The sequence below is a fragment of the Miscanthus floridulus genome, chromosome 5, assembly GCF_019320115.1.
Source record: "Miscanthus floridulus cultivar M001 chromosome 5, ASM1932011v1, whole genome shotgun sequence".
Classification (NCBI taxonomy): Eukaryota; Viridiplantae; Streptophyta; class Magnoliopsida; order Poales; family Poaceae; genus Miscanthus; species Miscanthus floridulus.
This window is the reverse complement of record NC_089584.1, coordinates 84,335,362-84,353,160: the sequence shown is the minus strand read 5'-3', so window position 1 is coordinate 84,353,160 and position 17,799 is coordinate 84,335,362. Positions and strand designations below refer to the sequence as shown.

The 17,799-nt window shown below is 44.0% G+C and overlaps 1 protein-coding gene across 1 annotated transcript; it reads left to right on the top strand.

Annotated features, from left to right (window-relative positions):
• The first annotated feature begins 15,114 nt into the window (after window positions 1-15,114).
• On the top strand, window positions 15,115-17,598 carry LOC136454853 (CRM-domain containing factor CFM3, chloroplastic/mitochondrial-like). The gene is made up of 4 exons (XM_066455109.1): window positions 15,115-15,256; window positions 15,808-16,100; window positions 16,215-16,304; window positions 17,533-17,598. Exons 1-4 carry the CDS (start codon window positions 15,115-15,117, stop codon window positions 17,596-17,598), a joined length of 591 nt encoding a protein of 196 aa, XP_066311206.1.
• Window positions 17,599-17,799: the final 201 nt, after the last annotated feature.

Here is a 17,799-nt window from a genome sequence, read left to right as displayed (position 1 = left end):
GGACGCAGCTGGAGGGGGCGGCGATGGCCACGGCGGTGCTTGGTCACGGCATGGCCGGCTCCGGCGATGCTACGACGTCGTAGCCCTAACGGGTGGCTCGAGGAGCTTCGGTGGTGTTCCTATGACCTAGCGCGAGCCAGAGGAAGGAATGGGAAGACACGGGGAGAGCTAGCCACGTGGAGCGTCATCTCCGGCGAGAACAGCCACAGCGGCGGTGGAAGGGAATGTCGAATTCGCCCTTACCATGGCACAATCGACCTGGCTGAGGGGTGGGGGTGGCAGAGGGGCTCACGGTGAGGCTACAGGCGGACGGTGCAACGCGTTTTCGCGGTGGCATGCGCGTACGACGACGGCGACGCTTGGCTGGCAATGGCGGAGGGCTGCTGTGGCGTGGCGCTGCGCGCGGTGAAGGCGAGACGCAGAGAGAGTGGCGAGGCGTGGCTTTCATCTGGAGCTCAAGCACGTGACGTGGAGACCTTGGCCGAGCATGGACGCCACGCGGCGAGACGCTCCTGCGCCGGTCGGCCATGACGGACAATGTCCGTTTTCTGAAAACGGCGATTCAGTACTTGATGATAGTGACTGTCAGCGACATTTCAACGTGTCAACACGGCTAAACCATTGATCTATTGCAAAAACAGTATACATGAAAAATGTAGGCCTATCATGCATCTACACTTTCGCTTCAAGGACCAACACCTAATTCGTCGTGGATCCAAAGTTACATGAAGCCAAAGTGAGCTTGATGCAACTGAAAACGTAACTATGACTTAGAAAAATTTCTAAGTGTGGAATCAGCATGAAATACTGACTTGTGGGCCATGTTTGAGCATGTTCCACACATTTTCATGAGTTGGCCATAAAACAACTTTTGTTCCTTGATAAATTAGCTACAACTTTGGTAAAGAGTGCACAGCCATGCGAAGTCTCTAAGTTAGACTTTTGAATCAGTCAAATAGTGAGACTCCTAGGGTCAATTCTAGTCAAACATGCAATTAAGGGCATTTTGGTCATTTTGATCTACATGAACAATGTCCAAACAAGTAACCTAAGTGTAGTTAAGGTGTAATAGACCATGATCAACCATTTTACAAAATTGTTATACCACTTCTAATGATCACATGTGATAAAGAAAGTAAAACAAGCAATTCATTCATATGTTGCAATGAAATGTCTCACATGTTTCAAGACCTTGTTGTCATTTTATAATTGCCACATTACTACCATGTTGCCATGTTTCAAGGTATGAGAGTTTCATGTTGCATTCCCATGTTGCACTACTACCACTCTAAGCAATCAAGCATGAAACACATACAATTTAAAATGTTGCATACGTATGTTTCAATGATAATGGCATGATGACATGGATAATGCACATGTTTATGAAATGACATGCAATTAGTAGAAGCCAAACACCTAGGGTGTTACAGCCCTCCCCCCTTAGAAAAATCTTGTCCCGAGATTTGGAAAGCGTACCATTTAGTATAGAAAGTTGGATGATTTTCCTTTAAATAATCTTCCCGCTCCCAGGTTGCATCCCGTTCACTATGATTACTCCAAACTACCTTGTATAATTTAACTACTCGTGTACGAGTCACTCTTTCTTGAGTATCCAGGACTTGCATGGGCTTTTCTTCATAAGAAAGATCAGATTTCAAGTTGACTTTCCTTATTGCTATTCTCTCCTCAGGAATACGAAGACACTTCTTAAGCTGGGACACATGGAATACCGGGAATATAGCTCCCATCTCCCGTGGTAGATCGAGCTTATATGCTACTCTTCCACTTTTCTCAATAATGCGGTAGGGCCCAACATATCGAGGCTCAAGTTTCCTTTTAATTCCAAAACGCTTGACTCCTTTCATAGGGGATACCTTCAAATACACATGATCACCTACTTCAAACTCAATAGGTTTTCTTCTCTTGTCAGCATAGCTCTTTTGTCTAGCCTGTGCGGCAGTCATATTCTTCGAGTTCGGACTTGCTCTTCGGCTTCTTTTACAAAATCAATACCATAGAATCTTCTTTCTCCGGGTTCCACCCAGTTCAAAGGAGTTCTACACTTGCGGCCATAAAGAGCTTCAAAAGGAGCCATTTTGATACTTTCTTGATAACTGTTGTTATAAGAGAATTCAGCGAGAGGTAACCAGTCTTCCCAAGAGCCTTTGCAAGAGATAAGACAAGCTCTAAGCATGTCTTCAAGAATTTGATTAACACGCTCAGTCTGTCCCGATGTTTGCGGATGATAGGCAGAACTGCAGATTAGACGAGTGCCAAGATTCTGATGTAAGCACTCCCAAAAGCGAGCCGTGAACTGAGGTCCTCTATCCGAAACAATGGATTTGGGTACACCATGGAGACGTACCACTTGTTGAAAATAAATCTCAGCATAATTGTGAGGGTGATAGGTAGACTTGACCGGAATAAAGTGAGCAGATTTAGTTAGACGATCTACGATAACCCAGATGGAATCACAACCCTTTTTGGTAGTGGGTAATCCAACAATAAAATCCATGCTAATTTCTTCCCACTTCCAGCCAGGAATAGATAGTGGCTGCAATAGTCCGGGCCTTATGTGAATAGCCTTGACTCTGCAATAGTTATCACACCTTGCCACATAAGCTGCGATTTCTTTCTTCATCTTGGTCCACCAATAATACAGCTTGAGATCTTGATACATTTTACTGCTACCAGGATGGATGGACAATTTTGAAGAATGGGCTTCATCCATAATTTGATTTCTAAGTTCTTTATCTTTGGGTACCACAAGCCTATCATTAAACCAGAGAATTCCCTTGTCATCGACTTTAAAGTGCTTGGTCTCTTTCTCTTTCATTTTCCGCTTGATGTGAAATACACCCACATCCGTCTTCTGGAGCTCGATAATTCGACTTCTAAGAGAGCAATCCACAGTGATATTGTGGAGTACTACAGGATGAAGGAGGTGTGCCAGATGAAAGTCTTCACTAACTAAGGAATTGCAATGGGCCTTTCTGCTTAGGGCATCAGCAACCACATTTGCCTTACCAGGGTGGTAGTGCACTTGAAGGTTGTAGTCTTTGATCAATTCTAACCATCGTCGTTGATGCATGTTCAACTCAGGCTGCGTAAAGATGTACTTGAGACTCTTATGGTCAGTATAGATGTTGCACACATTACCAAGCAAGTAATGTCTCTAGATCTTCAGGGCATGAACAACTGCAGCTAGCTCTAAGTCATGGGTAGGATAGTTGACTTCATGCTTTCAGAGCTGGCACAAAGCATAAGCAATTACTCGATCCTCCTACATAAGAACACACCCCAAACCAGTGCCACATGCGTCACAGTAGACATCAAAAGGCTTCTCAATGTCAGGTTGTGCCAATACAGGAGCAGAGGTTAGTAAGGTCCGCAAAGTGTGGAAAGCCTCTTCACACTTCGGAGTCCACACAAACTTCTCATCCTTTTGCAGTAGCCGAGTCATGGGCTTGGCGACCTTTGAGAAATCCAGGATAAAGCGACGATAATAGCCAGCCAGACCCAGAAAACTTTGGACTTCTGTGACCGTAGTAGGTGCCTTCCACTCCAGGACTTCTTGCACCTTAGTAGGGTCAACCAAAATTCCATCACCAGATAATACATGACCAAGAAAAGGTATCTTGTTCAACCAGAACTCGCACTTGCTGAACTTGGCATAAAGCTGGTTATCACGTAACCGAGTTAAAACAATTCTCAGGTGTCCAGCATGCTCTTCTTCATTCTGAGAATATACCAGGATATCATCAATGAACACGACGACAAATTTGTCCAATTCTGGCATGAATACAGAATTCATCAGGTACATAAAGTGTGTCGGAGCATTTGTCAACCCGAATGACATGACAAGGTATTCGAACAAGCCATAACGAGTAGAGAAAGCTGTCTTAGGTATATCTTCAGGACGAATTTTGATCTGATGGTAGCCAGACCTCAAATCGATCTTGGAGAATACCTTAGCCTTGGAGAGCTGATCAAACAGAATATCGATGCGAGGAAGAGGGTATTTGTTCTTGATAGTAACAGCGTTTAGGGGACGATAATCCACGCACATGCGTAGAGACTCGTCCTTCTTCTTCACAAATATAGCCAGACAACCCCAAGGAGAAGAACTAGGCCGAATCAACCCTTTCTTCAATAGCTCATTCAACTGACTCTTCAGCTCAGCCAACTCATTAGGTGGCATTCTATAGGGCCTTCAAGAAATGGGAGCCGTACCCGAAATGAGTTCTATCTTGAATTCTACATCATGGTCCGGAGGTAATCCAGGCAAGTCATTAGGAAAGACATCTGGAAACTCATAGACAACCGGTAGATCCTTAATGGCCTTGGCTAAGGTAGCATTGGCTGTACTGTGGATAGCAATATCACGAGGTAACTGTACTAGAAAACCTTTCTTATCCACAGGATCCCTCAACATAACCACACGGGTTGATGTATCGATCAACACTCCATTCCCGCTCATCCACTTCATTCCTAGGATTACATCGATTCCTACCCCCGGTAGAACTACAAGATCCACAAGGAACACTCGATCCCTGATCTCAATCTTTACATCTTTAACTACTTGGTTAGTCATGATATTATTCCCAGCAGCACTAATACAATAACCCCCCTTGACAATTGTAATCACATTCATCTGATGCTTAGATGCAAAAGTAGAACTCACAAAGGAATGCGAAGCACCAGAATCAAAGAGCACAACTACAGGGTGATCATTAACAAGGAACTTACCAGCGGTGACCACTTCACCAGCAGGAATTTCCTCCACTGTAGTATAGTGAACACGCCCCTGATGGACGTTTCCTTGAGCATTCTTGGGAGGATGGGGACATCTATTTGCCCAATGACCAGGCTGGTTATAGTTCCAGCACGGCCTGTTTGCTGGTGGAACATTGGAGCTACTCTGCCCAAATATATTCTTCGGCAAAGAAATCGTATACCCCTTGCGGAAACCGGTTTTAGCTTGGTTCTTCTTCTGAGGTGGGCGGTACTGGACATTAGCATTGGGTGGACGGTACGGGGCCTTAGATACCATTGGAGCCTTGGACTGGGAAGCACCAGCCTCAAAGTTCCTTTTACGGTTCTTGGAAGCAGCATATATCTTGTCATTGTTCTCCTGAGTCAGAGTGTCACTGATAAACTCATTGAAGGTGACACACTTGCAGTTGCCCATTGACTTCATCAGTTTTGGGGAAAGTCCCCTCTTGAAGCTAGCTATTCTCTTGGCGTCAGTATCGACGAACTCAGGAGCATATCTTGCCAGGTTGTTGAATGCCTGGAGGTACTCATTGAGACTCTTATTGCCTTGGGTGAGCTTCATAAACTCAGTATGCTTAATGGCCATGAGACCAGGAGGGATAAAGTGTCCCCTGAAGGCTGCCTAGAACTGGTTCCAAACAATCTCAATGTTAGCAGGGAAGGTGGTCCTATGATGGGTCCACCAGATGCCTACAGGGCCTTGGAGCTGGTGTCCTGCATACGTAGCCTTCATGCCTTCAGTCAAACGGAGCAATCCAAATCTTTGCTCTATCGTGCTCAACCATTCATCCGCTTGTAAGGGTTCCTCTGCCTCACGAAAGATAGGAGGCTTCGTGTCCATGAAGTCCTTAAAACTGCTGTACTGGTTCGGCTCGGGTCCCTGGTGGACATGCCGATCCTCACGGTTAGCCATCTGGCGCATAACCTCAGCTAGCATGTGCTGACTTTCCACAACTATCTGCATTAGCTCAGCTGGTGTGGGCGGTGGCGGAGGTGGTTGTTCCTCAATTCCCATGCCACGACCACGATGAAGGTTATGAGCCATCTGCAAAAGGTATAGCCAATGAGCACTGACGATATGGAAATTTTTGTAGATGAACTATATAATTATGCCAAACTGAGTCCATTAGAGGGAATGCTTTTAATAATCAACAGAGGCACAATCATTCATCACAATCACCCAACTCATCAAGCGCATCAATTGACATATAAATGCGATGAACTTAACCAACAACGAGATCCATAGACCGCAAAGGCGAAATTCATCAAATGCTCACATACGTGGAGCATAATACGTTCGATAGGTTACATCCAAGCCATAGTGGTTCCAACTTACATCAAAGGTAACATAGGGTTCGATATTACATCCCAACGATTAACTTGCTACAAAGTTACTCGTTCATGCATGAGGAGCAACAAAAGACTAGATCTAGCGCATTAGCTCAGTAGTAAGCTAAACTACGCATCGTCCTCGGAGTCAGTGTCGAGGATCTCTCCTCCATCTTCATCACTAGGAGGCTCTAACTCCTCATCAGGTGGAGCGTCCTCAGGTCCATTGACTTCCATGTCATCATCACCTTCAGCCATGATGACACCAGAACCCATCTCATCCTCATCAGGTGGCAGGATAGGGTGAAGTTGATTGTGCAGTAGGTAAACCTCCTCATGGAGATTGTCATTGTACTCTTCTGCAGCTGCCAACTGCTGCTCTAGCTCAATCTGCCTCGCTCTCAACACATTCTCCTCGTGCCAGGCTTCATTCCATTGGTTCAGCATGTGAACCAACATACGCTCATAGTTGCGGTGAGCAACTATCAACCTCTGAACCTCCAGGTTCTCTTGATCCCATTCCTATGTGACTTGCTCCAAACGCTGCTGAACTGCAGTCCTTTCAGCAGTCACCTGAGCCAGCTCTGCCCTCAGCCTTTCAGCCTCAGTAGGCTCAGGACGGGGCTCACGAGGAGCTAAACGGTGACGAGGCGCCCTACCTCCAGCGGACTTACGAGCAGTGCGTTTCGTGCGCGCCATCTGTAGCAAAAAGTTACAACGTAAGGGGAGAATCATTTAAGGGATACGAAATTTAATTAGTCGGGACAATCACTTTTAAAGGAGGGAGTAATGCAAGAAATGCCATGTATGCTTGAACATGATGCATGCACGATCCGTACGTCCTCACAAACCTAGAAAATTTAAAGGCTAGCGAAATATACGGTGGCATACATATGTTCTCTCGTAGACGGTAGCTAGTCGATCTATAACGATACATTGTTAGTGTACCTGCAGAAAATTTCATTTCAGCCCAATAATTTCCCAAAAAGCATAGAAAACAAGCAGTAAACTAAATACTTTCATACATACATCCCCTGATGCATATACTCTAGTATCACAGCTACCCGTCAGAGATACCCATAATTAAGTACTCTCATAGATACATGATTAAACATGTAAGTATGCGAGCAACCACAACTACTCTCCCCTAGACCGACGGTTGGACGGTCATGCTCTCACAACTCACACTTACTAGAGCGTAGAGGTATTTTGATCCATACATTACCACCCAAGCGGATGGCATCCATACAATAGCACGTTGTATGGACGATGAAACAGAAACAAGTAGGAACCCCCAAGTTAGTACTTTAATAAGCCACCTAAGAGTCCTTATTTGGGCATAAGGGATATGACCACTGGCAATACTTAGTATTTAATTTAGGATTTTCACAAATACTTTTGTTTTAAATACACAAATGACGTGTTTAGTGTCAAATCTTGCTCTGATACCAGCTGTAACAGAACCGACCAAATCATAAGAACGTAAGTACAAAAACAATCACCGAAGTGATCAAATTCCTGTACTTAAGCTCCCATAATCCCGGTAGTCCGGAAATCACGAAGGATTTCAACCAACTCTCGACATACAAACCAAGATCGTAATGATTCAACACAACACATCATCTATTACAACATTTCACAAGTAGCATTCGGATTACATCCATCAGAGTTGAATTAGACTATTACAAACCAAGTTTGAGTGTGCGGAAGCAACATAGTTTAGTACAAAACATCAAGGTTTTCAAATACATTGCCAAGTCTGAGTCATGTCCCACAAAAGCATTATCAGGTACGAGAACTAGTAGAGACCGCGCCCAACGGTCTAGTCTTCATCCCCAGCTGGGAGAAGGCAGTACTTGCAGCAACCAAAGTAGAACTGGTCATCTGCAACAGGTGGGAGATAAACCCTGAGTACGAGAAGGTACTCAGCTAGACTTATCCGACAAAAACAGAAATAAAGACACCAAGGATTATGCAAGGCTTTTCAGGTGGGCTAGCTTGACACAGTTGCATAAAAGAGCTTAAGATTATAGTAACCAATTTAAAATTAGCATCAAGCTTATCATTATTTACCTGTCCACTAGATTAGCACCTGTACTAGAGCACTCACTTATTAGGAGCAAACAATATTAACCATAGCAGGTATAATAAGGCTGTCATCATCATATCATCATTTCTGAACCATTATGTTATTAAGTGTATCTACATTGGAGATAAGCCCGTCAAGTTCTCACTAACCGGGAGAGACGGCGATTCGAATCGAATTACAACTCAGCTGAGGGGGTATTCCTAACTCTCACCCTGGCATACTTAGCAAGGGTAGCCGTGGGTTACCTTTGGTACAACTCAGGAACCAAATTCGCGGGTTCGATCAGCGCCAGCGCTCTCAGGGATTACCCTTCTGCCAGGACGATCAGGACTTTTAAATCACCTGCCCTTGGACTCACGCCTATGGCTCCCCTCCGAGGCGTACTTTATACTTATCGACTCCCGGCCTGAGTTGAGCTACTCGGCTTCGCGGTCGGTCTCCAGACCTGGCCAACTAAGAGAGAGGCATGCGTTCAACATGAACAGGAAAGGCTCCAAGAATCAGTCCTTAAGCGACGCAGACGGAGTCACTGCAAACCAGCAAGCCTCCGTCCGGTCTTTATTTCAAATTAAGACTGGTTCTTTACCACGATAGCAATATAGCCAACCGTGCCACATGTCTATTCCTATATCTCGCAGGTGACAGGAAATCACCCGACTTCTACCGCATTTAAGCAGGGCTAAGCACTACTCGAGCCTGAGCTACATAGGATTCAGGGTAACAATATCTGGACAAGGATTGGGTAACCAATGCAGCAATTGTTTGCATCCAACACCTAACTTAATGCAACAACATATATATGTAACAATAATACTGTAACTGCATTTCAGAAATTAGGAGGCTTAATATGCTCCGAGGCTTGCCTTTCACAAAGTTGCAAGGATGGTGATCCGGGCACTCAACGGCGACCTCGTCTGGCACTTCTCCTGAAGGCTGCTCCTCCTGAATCTCCGGTGTCGGCTGCTGCTGCTCGCTCAGTTCCTCGAATTCCAGCAGGGTTACTCCTTCTGGTACACCTATTGCATGCCGATGCAAAATATAAATATCATGGATGCATAAGGAATGACATGATGCTCATGATGAATGAATCACAGTGAGTGTTTACGAAAGTATCACTGGACACTCGTTTACCGAGTAATTGGCTCTATTCAAATCACTTTAAGCATGTATCTACTTAACTTAAAGACAAGATCGACTTACCTAACTTGCATAACCTAAGATAAAGATGCTCATCTTCAGTTAAAGGCCTAACACCTAGGAACATTACCACAACTTAGAAATAATAAAGGTATACATAATTTAACATTTAAGTTTCATATGCATACAAGTAGTCCCTTAATTAAATCACAACTAAAGTTCTACAACTCCAAATGACTTGCATGAGGACATTCTGGAAAGCTTATGAAATTTTCTACAAAACATTTGTAAACATCAAAGCATGATTCTTATGTTAACTAAATCAATTTCCAGCAAACCTAGAATCTGTCCAGAATGACGGGGTTACTAACTTAATTATTTAATGATTGTGCAAAAGCATACTTTGATCAAACCAAGTTTACCAACTTGTTTTGCATACCTAATAAACATCAGAAAGTATAGTGTCAACTTCTAAATAAATTATTTAATACCCTTTTCTAATTTATCTAGTTAATTAGGTGATTAAAGCAATATATAGTAAAACTATTTATAAAAATCTACAAAAATTACAGTAGCTATCTCATGCTGCACATAGACCATCATAAAAATTTCAAAGCCATTGAGTAAGTATAACAGTCTACACAAAAATGATAAGGCATACTGGCTTAAAATGGCATAATTAAGAAATCCTAATGAAAAGTGTCAAGCAACAGATTTCACATTTTTCCTAGCATCATTCTAGCATAAGAATAGTACCCACCAAATTTTACTTTTACTGGATCTATAGAAAAATTATGAAAATTCACACAAGATCCACCCATTAATAAAAGGAAATTCTATAACTTAAAACCTACACATGCACTAGCTCTGAAATTTTAACCAGAGACTCTACTAAACCAAAATAGAGGACCCACAAAATTTCATAATTTTTGGACCATAGAGACTCAAGATAAAATTCAAACAAGTTTGCATGCTTCTAAAAACACATTTCAAACTCCTATTTAATTCATCCAATTTTTCTAAAACATGTGCTCATATAATATTTTTATTAAATACTAGACATGACCAGGAACTTAACAAAATTAGAACTATAGCATTTGGATCTATATACTAGGAGCTACATATTTTTCAAGATGTACATAAATCTGTGAAATAAATAAACAAAACGAAATAGGAAAACAACACTCAGCCCTACTCGGGCCAGCCCAAGAAACGGCGGCCCACGAGCACACAGGCGCGGCCCATGATGCGGCGCCAGCGGCCCAAACACACGGCGCGGCCCAGGCTGGGCTCCCGCCTGAGTCTCGGCGGCTGACAGCCGGGTCCCGCGTGACAGCGAGACAGGCAGGGGAGCGGAGGAAGGCGACAGCGTAACTCACCGCCGGTGGCTCCTCCGGTGAAGGCAACGGTGCCAACAGTTTCGCCTCACCCTAGCGGACCTAAGGGAATCATCTATTGCAGCTAAGGATGCAGCTGGAGGGGGCGGCGATGGCCACGGCGGTGCTTGGTCACGGCATGGCCGGCTCCGGTGACGCTACGGCGTCGTAGCCCTAACGGGTGGCTCGAGGAGCTTCGGTGGTGTTCCTATGACCTAGCACGAGCTAGAGGAAGGAATGGGAAGACGCGGGGAGAGCTGGCCGTGTGGAGCGTCATCTCCGGCGAGAACAGCCACGGCGGCGGTGGAAGGGAATGTCGAATTCGCCCTTACCACGGCACAATCGACCTGGCTGAGGGGTGGGGGTGGCAGAGGGGCTCACGGCGAGGCTACAGGCGGACGGTGCAACATGTTTTTGCGGTGGCGTGCGTGTACGACGACGGCGACGCTCGGCCGGCAATGGCGGAGGGCTGCTGTGGCATGGCGCTGCGCGCGGTGAAGGCGAGAGGGGGAAATGGCGAGACGCAGAGAGAGTGGCGAGGCGTGGCTTTCATCTGGAGCTCAAGCACACGACGTGGAGACCTTGGCCGAGCATGGACGCCATGCGGCGAGATGCTCCTGCGCCGGTCGGCCATGACGGACAATGTCCGTTTTCTGAAAACGGCGATTCAGTACTTGATGACAGTGACTGTCAGCGACATTTCAACGTGTCAACACGGCTAAACCATTGATCTATTGCAAAAACAGTATACATGAAAAATGTAGGCCTATCATCCATCTACACTTTCGCTTCAAGGACCAACACCTAATTCATCGTGGATCCGAAGTTACATGAAGCCAAAGTGAGCTTGATGCAACTGAAAACGTAACTATGACTTAGAAAAATTTCTAAGTGTGGAATCAGCATGAAATACTGACTTGTGGGCCATGTTTGAGCATGTTCCACACATTTTCATGAGTTGGCCATAAAACAACTTTTGTTCCTTGATAAATTAGCTACAACTTTGGTAAAGAGTGCACAGCCATGCGAAGTCTCTAAGTTGGACTTTTGAATCAGTCAAATAGTGAGACTCCTAGGGTCAATTCTAGTCAAACATGCAATTAAGGGCATTTTGGTCATTTTGATCTACATGAACAATGTCCAAACAAGTAACCTAAGTGTAGTTAAGGTGTAATAGACCATGATCAACCATTTTACAAAATTGTTATACCACTTCTAATGATCACATGTGATAAAGAAAGTAAAACAAGCAATTCATTCATATGTTGCAATGAAATGTCTCACATGTTTCAAGACCTTGTTGTCATTTTATAATTGCCACATTACTACCATGTTGCCATGTTTCAAGGTATGAGAGTTTCATGTTGCATTCCCATGTTGCACTACTACCACTCTAAGCAATCAAGCATGAAACACATACAATTTAAAATGTTGCATACATATGTTTCAATGATAATGGCATGATGACATGGATAATGCACATGTTTATGAAATGACATGCAATTAGTAGAAGCCAAACACCTAGGGTGTTACAGTGTCGGCGAACGTCTCATTGCTGAGTGTTTTCTATCGGGCATTCGGCAAACACTTTGCCGAGAGTTGAAACCGACGCTCGGCGACAAAAAGTAACGCGACGACAGCGGAGACGACACTACACCACAACACCGCTTCACCGTCAGACATCTGACGCTAAAAATTATATTTGGCGATGGATGATCTGACGCTAAAGATAACTCAGAGACCATCTGACGCTAAATCCTCATTTAGCGATTTGTTGTCTGTCGCTATAGATGTTCATGTTTAGCGTTAGCCTATCTGTCGCTAAAACTAGATATAGCGTTGATCTGTCTGACGCTAAAAAAATGGGCCCCACCTAGCTCGAGCGCGCCACTTACATTGAGCTCCCGCCCCCAGCTTACATCGACCTCGCGGGCATATTTTAGCCAGCCCCTATGTACAGTGAAAACCCTAAATCCACCGCCAGCCACCCTCTCCCTCTCTTCCCCCACGCACGCCGCCCTCTCCCTCTCTTCCCTCTTCCCCCATGCATGCCACCCTCTCCCTCTCTTCCCCCACGCACGCCGCCGCCCTCTCCCTCTCTTCCTCTCTTCCCCCACGCACGCCGCCCTCTCCCTCTCTTCCCCCACGCACGCTGCCCTCCTCTCCTAAGGCCGGATCCACGCCGGGGCAACCTCCCTTCAACTTCCTCGGCCGGATCCACACAGTGGGGGCTGCCCTTCTCTCTCCCCGACTGGATCCGCGGCGTGCCCTTCTCTCTCCCCTTCCATGCTCACACCAGCCGCCGCACAGCTAGGAGACCGGCGCAACGACGGCCCGAGCAAGCAACGGTAGGAGATGGTGACGCCACCGCGGCACCCCTCGCCGGCGCATGCGCGCAGCCAAAGCTGCACGCAGCACCGTCGAGCGGCACCGCCCACTCTCTAGCTCTCCCCCGCCAGGTCGCGCCCACTTCGGAGATTCGGTGAGGGGCTCCACCGCCAGCTTCACTTCCCCCCAGATCAGTTGCGGTAGGGTCTAGTGGATGCAGTGGGTTCTCCGACGTTGGTGTGGTGGGTGACGCCGACCTCTCCTCCTCACTAGTCCGAACCGACGCCTGCTCCTGCATCCAGCACTCTTCGTCGCCGATGCTCGCCTCCAGGATCCACGGCCCTGGCACTCGTCTTCAAGATCTGTGGCGCTTGCGCGGTGGGCGGCGCTCCTCTACTCTGCAGTCTGCACTGGGGAGCCGGTGTCAGTGCAGGTACGCTTGTGTTTGACTTCATTTTTGTCTCCGGTCGAGTGCAATTTTGGTTTGAATCTGCGATGGTGATGATGATGCGGTCTGTCTAGAGTACTAGCTAGCATGAATTGTGCGAGAAGGATGCTTGCATTTTAGAAAGATACATGCTGCAGAACTCTGTTCCCGTTGTTTTAGATGGTTGCGCTGGTGCCTGGCCTGTCTCTGAATAATTCTGATCAATTAAGTAAAATGCTGCAACATTTGTACCGATAGAGTGTTTTGGGCATTTTACTCGTAAACACCAAGCTTCTGGGATTTAATAAACCCAGAAGTTTTGTTTAGATCCACCTATGTTTAAATAAATAGTGCCTGGGTTGCAAATGTCATTTGTCATTGCAAGCTTAATTCTTGAATGTCCAGTAGGTTTTTGTTATAAACTGCCCAGCTCTGATTCCCGTTATTTTTGTAGTAAAATGCCCAGCACATGTGAGATCAACTCCAAGCTTTCCAGCGTAGACTACAGGGTGGAGCAAGCCTGCATTTGTGTTGATGGGATGATCGCTGGTCAGCAGCAGCTGGCATGGCATGGATTATTTAATTGACTAACATTTCTACCTACTTGATTGATTCATATCTGTTTTTGCACCATGAATACAAATGACCATGTCATGCCTTTCACGCAAGCAGGACTAGTGGTGTGTGGCTGCCATGTCTATTTTAACAATTGAATACATCCATTTTGACTCTTAGTAAGATGAGAAATGAGAATATGGTTTAGAGATTTTCTGTAGCCTTGTGGATAACTGACGATGGACCATGTAGTATATATTCCAGTTCTAACAATTGAGTTCATGGTGCAGATTATTGTTGCATCTATTTAAGTTCATTGCCAACAGTTATTTTCTTTTCTGTTGTTTTGTTCATTTGTAGGTTGCAGGTTAGATTATTTTCAAGGTGCAGATTATTCTACTACTTGCTGAAAATCAGCTGAGAGAGATTGAGTTAGATGATAGGTGATGTAAATTGAATCTGCTTTACCTCAACAACTGGTTATTAGGATTTGTTGCATGGCTTATTTGTGAAATGTAATCAGCTTTGTTTGGGTTGTAATCTGCATTATTTGGGCTGCAATCTGTTTATTTGGGCTGCAATGTGTGCGTTGTATTATGTGGTGTTCGAGTTGCGTGGCGCCGTGGTTTGTTATGTTGCTGGGCCAAAAAAAATTCTGTGGGCTAACACAAAATGGGATAAAAATTCTGCTACTGCTGTTTTTCTTTTCACTTATCCATTTTTAAGTTTTTGGGTAGGTCTTGTAGTGAACTAATGATTCATAGCTAATGTTTGTTTCAATCCACATCAGAAATTAACAGGTGGTGTAATGCTTTAAAGGAACAATGAATTTATAGTCTTCTACAGAGGGAAGGATTTCTTGTCCTCAGAACTTGCAGAGGTGCTCTTGTTGGTGGCTCTTGTTGGGTTTTAAATCTAGGCTACCCCAACTGTCTTGGGACTAAGAGGCTTTGTTGTTTGTCATAAGTAATATAGGGTCATGTTGCATCTAAGCTTGTGTGGCTAAATTCTTGTACGCATTGTATCATTAGAAGATGCTAGTTATATGATTTGAATCCAACCAATTTCACTTTATTTATGTACAGGCACAGAAAAAGATGGAGAAAGCTGAAATGGTACTAGGAAAGGTTGAGACAGCCCTGAGGCCAACTGAAGATTCTAGACCTAAAACAATAACAGATGAAGAGAGGTTCATGTTTCGGAAACTTGGTCTAAGGATGAAGGCATTTCTACTCCTCAGTAATTCCTTTGTGTGTGTGTTTTTCTTTTGGTGTTGGATTTTTGCACAGTTACTGGGAAACAGTCACCTGAGGACACATATGTCCTGTTACATTTTTAGTCTGTTGCTGTCTCAGATTGCCTGTCTCTTCAACCCTTCATTTTTTTATTCTTAGTTGCTGATGAGCATAGATACTGAGTCGCATAGATGTTGCACACATTGAGGTATGCACGTTCTATGAAGATGCAGGTCAAATATAAAACAGTTGTAGCACCTACTAAAATGCAGACTTCTGCATTCCTAAAATATCAGTTAGAAATGAATGGAGGGAGTAATCTATATTACCTTTCTCAGGGTCATTGGAATATTGGATTCTTCTGATTTTGTAGTGATTGATTGACAAACTATTTGCATTCCTTGCAATTCCTTATTTTTTTGGAAGCATTACTGCACCTCTTTGTTTTAATAACCTGACCAATTATATACTGACATGAGATCTAGTGTCCTTAAATGATTCTTGTATTAGTTTCTTTCTTTCTTTCCGTTTTTCTTTATTTTTGACCACTTGCAGGCAGAAGAGGAGTTTTTGATGGCACAATTGAGAACATGCACTTGCACTGGAAGTATAGGGAGCTAGTGAAGATACTAGTGAAAGCAAAGTCTTTTACAGAAGTGAAGAGGATAGCACTATCACTTGAAGCCGAGAGCGGGGGAATTCTAGTTTCAGTTGACAAAGTCTCCAAAGGCTACACCATTGTTGTGTTCCAAGGGAAGAACTACCGGCGCCCTTCTACGCTCAGACCTAGAAATCTCTTGTCAAAGCGGAAGGCTTTGGCCAGATCCATTGAGCTTCAGAGACATCAGGTACTATTTCGATTTTGTGGTGGTTTACTCAAAGTTCAGCGCACATATGTTGGGTGTTCCAAAACAAGGGAACAAATTATCCCATGTTCTGTTTTAATCATGGTCATTAATCAGGTCCAGATGGAAGACGTGAAGGACCAAGGAGATGAGGAGTTGTACGCCAAACTGGATGCCGCGTATTCGAGCGACGAGGAAGACATGGAGGTGAGCACGATGAACTATCACAGCCACAATAAAAATATTATATGTAGAGTCATATTGAGTTTTGGAAATATTTTTTTCCCGCTGTGTTACCATGGTAGTGCACTAGTTTGGGTGGTTTTGATCTTTAAGGAACATACTGAAATAGGAAGAGGAGAAGCAGGACATGATTCCCATCTTTGAAAGATTATTATCTCAATGTGTCAGCCTTTGAAAACAACTAGCATGGAAGCTATGTGGTGGCAGATCTATGTATAACCTGTGGGGCCACCTGGCCCCACATGTTTTGCCAAAATACATTTAACCTCCTTCATAAAACCTGCAATTTATATATATGTTAATTGTGTAATTCTTGCATTAATTGACTTAAAATCAACTAACTTGGGCCCACTGTTTTTGAATTCTGGATCTACCACTGCTATCATTTGATCATGTAAAACATGGAAATTAGTCTAAATCAATATTCTCTTTCTTAAGTTGGTGTGTGACATCTGTAGTAAATATAATTATTATGTTTAATATTTTTTCTAATGAAGCCCATAAAGAAAACAGAGCTAAAGATAAACATACTCTGCTTATAATGGTTTTGGCAATACTAGAGGAAAATACCCATCACCTTCTTGTGTTAGAGGCACTATTTTGGCTTGTCTAACCTGTTATTCATGTTGTATGCTCTTTTTTATGCAAATATTTTTCACACTGACAAACAAATGGAATACAGTGGGGAAGATTTCACGGCGAGTCTCCTTAGTTCATTATCCTAAACCTGAGGAATTGGCTAAACCAAGTTTTGGGAGTCTTACTCCTAGCAGTAAGAAATCTGTAGGTAATTCTTTATTAACATATGTTTTCTTCGCTGATCGCACTTTTCTACTGCTAGCCAAGTTAGGTAGGATATTGCATTGCAGATTACTGGTTGAACTTGGGGTATTTCATGGCTGGTAGTTTAATCTTGTTACCGCTTGGTTTTCTGTTGAAGTTCTTATTATCATAACTGATCAACAAAGGAAAAAGACAAGTCTGGTCCAACTGTATTATCATCTCTGTTGGAAACCGTTAGGCATACTACCTTCTTGATTTATGTTTTTAGTGCTAGTTAGAAAAAAACTGCTCTTTTATCCTTAGAAAAGTAGATACACTATAAGATTATGGTACAGGTATAATTTTTGTTGTGTACACCATCACTGCCAACTCATCTTTCCGCTTTTCCTCGATCTGTATGGTGTTTCAGGAGCTGGAGAAACGGAGAGAAGAACTTGAGGCCTTGTTACTTGCTGAGCGGTCCGAGTTGGTCTGAAGGCGGACCACAATGATCTAACAAGTTCTCTTCTAGTGTAGATAAATGTTTTTTTCCTGACGATAGCATACTGCTTGGTTCGGGCCATGAGTCATTCATCAGAAGTCACTTTGTTGTAGTGTATCTTCTTTAGTTCCTCTGTGAATGTTTGGACTCGTCATAAATGAATCTATTTGTATGAGAAATGTGCACATGAATCTA